Here is a 7,278-nt window from a genome sequence, read left to right as displayed (position 1 = left end):
GGAAAAGGGGGAGGGACCCCAATCCCTGCGGGGTCCCGGACCCCAAGGATGTCGGCAGTGACGCAGAGCCATCCCGCGACGGCGTTTCGTGTTATAACCAACCAGAACCGGGCCGTTCAACTCAGAATCCGACTTGAAACGCCAACAAAGGCCAAATTAGGGAAACGCTGTGGGTTTGGGGTTGGGTTTGGGGTTTGTTTTTTTTTGCCCCCCCTCGGTCGGAAAACCCAAACCTCAGCGATCCAGCCCCATCCTTAGCACCGAACCTCTCGAGGAGTGGGAAAGCTCACGGTGGAATCACCAAATCCTCTCGGATGAGGTTCGGCTCCGCCATAACCTCCCCTCATTGATGCTACAACGGGAGACGCTCCCATCCCACTCCCAGGCAGCAAATCCCATCTTTTGTCCCATTTATCCTCAGTCCGCTCCCAGCGTTGCCGCTGACCTCCACGACGTTCGTCCACTCACCCCCCACCCCTTCACACGCACGCCTAGAAACGGAGAAGCTTCGTGAAACGGAGCAATAATCGTCCTTTATTAGGCTGAGCTCCCCACGGAGAACCCGGATTCCTATGGATATCGCTTAGGACCATCAAAAATCCATCCCTCCTCTTCCTTGGGCCGGCGCGGCGGAGAGGAAAAATGAGACCGCGAGCGCTCGGATCGTATAAATTAAGAAGAAAAAGGAACATTTGCGGTGCTGGAGGATCGGACGTTGCCCTTCGCGCGTGGCTTTGCTTAGTTGGGGAGAGGTTTTTCGCAGATGTAGTAGCACTCGAAGGTGCAGTAAACGTCGTTCCACTTCCCGGAGATCCAGACGTGGGCACAATCTTCATTGTTCCCGCTGTTGTTCGGTTCTCCCTCCTTCCAAAATCTGGGCAGAGAAAGATCAAACTGTGAGAGGGCAGCTTGCCCTTGGGCTGGGACTAGCTAAAACTGATTTTAGATGTTAATTCTGGCCTCTGCTGCTGCGTTAGACCTCGTGTGAGCGCCCGACCCAGGTCTGCAGGTGATGGGCCCCCCCCAGAAAAAATCCCCCCCCCCAGGGCAGGCCAGCACTCACGTGAACGTGGTTTTATAGTCGGTCCCGTCGATCCATTCCCATTCCCCTTCCGAATTCTCGTCCGTGAGCCCGATCCAGAAACGCTCATTCCTTGTCCTGAACATGACAAAATTCTGCAGCGGGGAGAGGGATCAGGAGGGAAAAGCACCAGGAAAAGGCTCCGAGCAAGCTCAGCTCCACCTTTGGAAGAGCCGGAGAGGTTCAACTCTGCACTTGGCCGTTTATTTAGAAGGTGGAGGTGCAGGATAGGTGCGGGTGCTGTGTCTAAGCATCCCGCAGACGGACAAGAGAAGCCCTGGATGGAGGCAGAGCAGGTTCTGCCTGCTCTCTGCTGGTTGATGCAAAGGATAACAGCACCAGCTCGCAGCTCTCCAGCGAGCTTGGGGTGTGCAGGATGGCAGCAGGGAGCTGGGGAGGTCCTGAGGGGGTGCTCTGCGAAAGGCCAGGCAGGATTTGACCAAGCTGGGGTCTTTACCTGCTTGGCGTAGCTGTTAATGATGGCCAGCTGCGAGTGCATCTCTTCGCACTGAGCCTTCGCCTTGTACCAGCTCGTTCTGGTTAGGGAGAAGTAGTAACATTTTCCATCGAAATATTCCCATTCCCTGGAGCCGGGTCCGCAGGGAAACACTGGTGAAAGAAAGATGAGGAGGGGGAAGTCAAGGGGAAGGCGGGCAGTCGAGCTGATCCTTGCTGGGATCGTCCCAGGAAGAGGATTTTTCCCAGCGATGCTCCGGTACCAAACTGGTACGGACACAATGGCACGGCCCCGAAGGTTGCTGTATGTTGGGTTGCCACAAAGGCAGCACCCAGGAGCCAAAAAGGTCTCCGTTACAAGGAAAAATTGGCACTTTGGAAAAGATAAAAGTGTTTGCTGGTGGTAGAGCAGGAAACCCAGAAGGGGAGGGATGCCCTGCACCGCCTTAACAAAGCAATCCAGAGCAGGAACACTTTGGGGATAATTTAGGGAAACTTCAGAGGGGAAAAAAAGTTTGTGGGTTTGGGCAGCAGCCAGGACTTACAGAGAAAATCCCTGCCAGAAAAATTCTGTTTCCGTTCCCGGTGCACTTCGTTGAGTTTGGAAGAAATGGCTGAAACTATGGAGAGAGAAGGAGAGACGCTGGGTTAGCGGTTGTGTCGCTGCCCGTCCACCCACCGCCTGCAAGCATTTCACCCCGCCAAGGCTAAAGACATAGCGTACTTTTCCAGCAGCCTATGGGGCAAAAAAAAAATAATCCCGGAAAAATTTAAAAATCCTGGCTTATAGCTTGGATTAGCCAGCGATGGTGGCGTGGACGTCAGCGGTCGCTACGTGGGACCTCCTCCGGTCACTCTGTCCTGTGGATTTAGGACCACGTGCATTTAGACCTCACCTATCTCTTGGTCCTCTCTGCCTAATTAATTAGTTTAAAGATGTCCCAGTACCTCTGGAGAGCGACACAGAAAAGAGGGTGATGGTCAGGAAGAAGGAGAGGACCAGCAACAAGTAGACGGTGAAAAAGGATCTCAGCTTCTGCTGGAAGAAGTTTCTGTCTTGAAAAGAAAATGAGAGAGATGTGAAAATACCCACCCAGCCCCTTCCTCGGATCACCGGGACTTTTTCATAGCTCTGCTGGTGCCGCTGAGAGATGGGTTAATAAATAACCTGGAAGAGTTAACTATTTGCTACAGGGGCCAAAATGTTGATGATCATTCCTGTTCAGACCCATCTGGGGGGGCTGAGAGCACCCCAAACCCGACGGCTGTCGCGCAGGGCGTTGTGTCAGCGCTGGGGTGGCCTTGCTAAAGGTCAGGGCGGGAGATCTCACAAGCAAAATACAAAGAAATTAGAAGTTTACACTATGTATTTGGGGCTGTGACATCTTTTTTAAACCCTCCTGGCTGTCTACTGACCCTTTCCGAAAGCGAAATGGTTCCCCAAGTGACCCTCCGTGGTTGTCCCCCGCCGGCATCAGGTGCCCTTCTCGGAGGGGGCTGAACCTTGGAAATACCCATGGGTTCCAAGATTGAACTTTGGGAGGTTTACAAGGATGCTGGACCACTCGGTTTGGGAAAGCTCAGCTTGGGAAAGCTCTAGGAAAAACCTAATTTTCCTCCAGGTCAGGACACTTCCAAGGCTGAACCCTCTCAGGTGTCGCTGGTTGGGCACCACCAGTTCCACGCCACCACCAGCCCTTCATCACCTGCAGCAATGTCCCTTTCCCTCCTCTTCCACCTGAGCCTCAACCCCAAGGACGAGCTCATCAGGATGGGGGAGAACTCCAGCCCAATCACTCAACCTCGTTAGAGCCAATTAGCCAAGTTGCCTAAGCAGAGGAGGAAGAGCACGGACCTTCCTCTCCTTCAGAAACCAGGGGCGTTGATGGAGAAAGACCACACTACAAGGTACAACCGCGTAACCCTGTTTGCTCCTGCCCATCTCCTGGGGGTGGTGGGTCGAAGGGTTGGCGTGGTCGAAGGTTACCTTTAAAAACATGCAGATCGTCGTGAAGATGTTCCTCGTCCATCCTGGTAAGATCCGGTTGGGAGAGGGGGGATGCAGCTCAGGACCAAACAAGCAGAAGCTTTTTCACCAGGATTTCTGGAATCCAGACCTCGCAATATCTCTAGGGACGTTCAGTCCAAAGGTTAAAAGTTAACCAACATTTTTTGGGGGGGTTGTGTCCCGTCGGTTTGTCCTCTCAAAAATAGCGGCTTGGATTGTGTCCACTTCCAATAATTCATCTCTCTGAAGGTTTGGTGTTTTTTTTTTTTTCCCCTCCAGCCCAGCTGGGTGCCTGTTTTGTTAGGAACTCTTCGGATTAAAAAAGGGCAAATTCTCCAAGTTTCTGACGGTGTTTCCTCCAAGTGTGGAAATGAACGGGTTTGGAAAATAGAAAACGGTCTTGGGTTGGGAAACTAAAACTGAAGGCACAAGGAAGTGCCAGAAAATAAAATGGATTTGGGTCTGATAAATGCGCCGTATAAATCTGCGTGTGACGGAGGCGTAGGAGCAGTTTGCTGGTTCGGGGTCACTCCCTGCAGCGACTGATACCCTGGAAAGCTTAGGGTTGCTCCGAGTTTTCTTTTCGCTTTGGCGGCTGCGGGATTTTGCACCGCTCAGCCCCGATAGAACACCGAGAGCTGCTTCGTGCCCCGGCTTTGCCGAGGGTTTAGCTGGCTTTAAGTCTTTTATTCCGTATTTTAAAAAGAAAAAGTTGAGTTTTGATGTCACAGTGTGTGTCTAGAGAGCTGTGAGGTGGGGTTGGGGGCAGAACCATTTGAGTTAAAGGTTGGTAAATGATGAAATGGAGCTAACCAGAGTGGAAACCCCCCTGAAGTTGGAAATTAAATCAACGAGGGTCTAGAACAGCCCTCCAAGAGCTTCAGTAGATGCGTGAGGAGCGGGAGCGGCTGTTTTACTGGGGCAGAAACAGAACTATTGATTCAAGAAAACCCTTTCAGTCCTTTATTCCTATAATTTGCCCGTGCTCATCCGATGTTTACAGCTCCCCTCCTGCTTCCGAACCTGAAACGCCCGTCTTTGCGCCATATACACGCGGAATTGTTGTTCCGTGCTATTCCACGTTCGGCAATTACGCGCCGCGTGGAGATGATAGAAAAGGGGCAAGCTGGGACCGTCAGATATGAAATGACGTTGTTTGGAGCGCTGCGCCGTCAGGCTCGCACACGTCCCTCTGCAAACATTTGGAGAACCTTTAGGTTCTCGCCGCATCGAGCTACGGATTATTTTTTTTTTTACTGTTTTTTAATTTTCCCTTTTGCTGTTTTAGCTTTGCTCGCCGAGCCCAGAGAGTGCTGGGACAGATAGTGCTTGAAGTTTTAATAACGCTAATGACTCCAGCGTAAATCTCTAGGCCCGGGATAAACACGGAGTGGTAGTTATTAAGCTGGCAGCCTTGGGATATTTTCCAAAGCGGCGCTGGGGCACTTTACCGTTGTTTATTTGCCCCAAAGCTACGCTGAGATTGTGTGTAGGAACAGAAAAGGAGGCCAGGGCACAAAGACCGACCGTTAACGAGCTGCGCGGTAACGAGGATTTCATCACAGGGGGGGTCACGGCCATCCAGGTCTGCCCGAAACCAAACGGTTTATTGCATAAGCCGCAGGTGGATGGAGGGCAGGGGGTGCGGGGGGTGACAACGGGCGTTATCTCGAGGCAGAGCCCAGAAAAAGCTCAGCTGAGTGATGAATCCTCCTGCTGCGCGTCCTAGGAGAGCGCTCTTGTCCTAAGGGAGGTAAAACCAAACATCGGGGAGCAACTGTGGGAAATATCAGTTCACATCGCTGTCAGTCTGGGTCAGGGAGGGTGCGAAGAACATAGGAGAAGCTCTCGGGGAGGAGATCGGGGCGTGAAAATGATCCAGGACTTGGGCCATTGTTTGAGTTCTTTGTAATTCCAGGTGTTTTCCTACCGTAAGGGAAAAAGCTTTGCTAGGATCAAAGGGCTGACTAAATCGGGAGGGAAATGGATGGGAGTCCTGTGCCAAGCTCTGGATCGCCGTGGCCTGGCTGATGTGCTGACTCGACATCCCCGCTCGTACCTTCAGCCCCGGAGAGCGGCTCTTCAGCTCTTCACACCCAAAGACACCGACTGCTCGGTGTCAAAAGCTGCCCGTTTATTTTAACAAAGACATTAGTTCCATTAAAACCTCACGGCACGAGAAAACATACATCAAAAGCACTTTTATTTCATTAATACAATATTTGATTTAAAAACATCTTTGGCTGACTCAACGACCAAAGAATAGCAATGTCACAATGCTCGGCGTCGGTTATCTGGTGTTGCGATATGGCGGGGAGGAGGAAGAGGAGAAGGCAGACAATAAAAGGTGATGAGGAAACGTGGCTGCTCCCACCAAAACCCAGAGGTAACAGCAGCCCCAAAAACAAGCGCCAGCCTGTTCGCCGTGCAAATGCGACGTGTGGCTCTCGGGACCAGGCGTTCAGGAAGCCCCATGACCAAAATCTTTCTGAGAACTGAATTTGAAGGAAAGTAGAAGCAAGACGACATCCTGGACTTGAAAACGGTCACTGTCTGGCCAGATCGCCTGAGCTCTTCCAAGAAAACAGCAGCTCTGGCACGCGTCGCTGAGATATTTCTTCCCTGGCAGAGTTTGGAGCGTACGTGCAGGGCGGTTAAACAACCGGAGTTAGATATTAACTGGAACTCTGCGGTTTGGGCTGCCAGAGCTTTTTTTTTCTCGGTGGCAGAAGAGCGCCTCACTTTGCTCCTTGAATTCTGCGCTCGTTAAAGCTGCTGCCTGACGTTTAGCGGTGGGGGAAGAGGAGGAGACAGAAATTAAACTCATAAACTCAGTCTTTGGTCAGGGGGAGTTCCAAAAACTGGGTGTTCCCCAGCTTCCCTATTCCCCCCATCTACAGAAAAGGGGAGGGGGAATCCTACCAAACCCACGTTCCCAACAAACCATTTTACGTAAGCCTTGCTGTTTTAGCCCCAATGGAAATTCTGTCTCAAAAATCTGTACAGCAGCTCCCAGGAAAACAAGCTTTACCCAAAAGAGAGCACTTCAGGCCTAGTAACGAATGGCAAAAACCCCGCTGCTTCAGGCTGTGTGTCAAGGAGTATGTGAAAAGCTACAATGAGGCAAACTCGCCTGAATTTTCTCGATTACTTCACCTTCAAAGTGAGCCCCGCCTAATTTGAGGTTTCTCAGCTGGGGCAGCGCTTGGCACAAAGCAATAACAGCACCGGGAGAAATCTTATCGCAGAGGTCAAGGCACAGCGTCTCCAGGCGCTGCAGGGTTGCTAAACAAGCCAGACCCGCGTTCGTCAGAGAGTCGGCGTCGCCGATCTCCAGGAACCGGAGATGTTTCATGTGGCGCCCGATGACATCCACGGCGGAGTCACCGATGACACAGTGGCACAGCACCAAGCGCTCCAGCTCCTCCAGGTGCGGAGCCGCTCTCTGAATCCCCATCTCGGTTAGGCGGTAGGTGCCACAAAGGCTCAGCGTCTTCAGGCGGTTCTGGGAGGAGATGTTCAGCAGATGGTGATTGGAAAAGGCAGGGACGTTGCGGATAATAAGGTGCTGCAGCTGGGGCAAGGCCCTCGCGGCAGAGCCGCAGAACCAGGCGGCAGGGATTTCGCATCGATTCAGCTCCAGTGCCATGAGGGAAGCGGGGATGCTCTCATAGGGGATGGAGCGGAGGTCTGTCTCTGCCAGGCACAGCTGGCGGAGTTGGGGACACCGCTT

At 52.3% G+C, this 7,278-nt stretch overlaps 2 protein-coding genes across 2 annotated transcripts; both read right to left on the bottom strand.

Moving 5' to 3' along the window:
* Positions 1-738: 738 nt before the first annotated feature.
* On the bottom strand, positions 739-3,567 carry LOC104159931 (hepatic lectin-like). The gene is made up of 6 exons (XM_009697959.1): positions 3,525-3,567; positions 2,486-2,593; positions 2,083-2,157; positions 1,539-1,690; positions 1,064-1,176; positions 739-874 (listed from the first exon to the last, which is right to left on the bottom strand). Exons 1-6 carry the CDS (start codon positions 3,565-3,567, stop codon positions 739-741), a joined length of 627 nt encoding a protein of 208 aa, XP_009696261.1.
* A 3,072-nt stretch (positions 3,568-6,639) lies between these two features.
* FBXL12 (F-box and leucine-rich repeat protein 12) lies at positions 6,640-7,272 on the bottom strand (the record flags this gene model as incomplete). The annotated part of the gene is made up of 1 exon (XM_009697960.1): positions 6,640-7,272. A coding segment is annotated over one exon (633 nt), but the record flags the coding sequence as incomplete, so codon positions are not given.
* Between the last annotated feature and the right edge of the window lie 6 nt (positions 7,273-7,278).

Source organism: Cariama cristata, unplaced genomic scaffold, assembly GCF_000690535.1.
Source record: "Cariama cristata isolate BGI_N322 unplaced genomic scaffold, ASM69053v1 scaffold33433, whole genome shotgun sequence".
Classification (NCBI taxonomy): Eukaryota; Metazoa; Chordata; class Aves; order Cariamiformes; family Cariamidae; genus Cariama; species Cariama cristata.
The sequence above is the reverse complement of the archived record's forward strand: the minus strand, read 5'-3'. Positions and strand labels throughout refer to the sequence as shown.

Excerpts from the sequence above, each read along its gene's own strand:
- LOC104159931 (XM_009697959.1), bottom strand. The coding sequence starts at position 3,567 with ATGGACGAGGAACATCTTCACGACGATCTGCATGTTTTTAAAG. Across the intron at positions 2,594-3,524 it reads CGATCTGCATGTTTTTAAAG|ACAGAAACTTCTTCCAGCAG; the intron begins GTAACCTTCGAC and ends TTTCTTTTCAAG. Across the intron at positions 1,691-2,082 it reads TTCTGGCAGGGATTTTCTCT|TGTTTCCCTGCGGACCCGGC; the intron begins GTAAGTCCTGGC and ends TTCTTTCACCAG.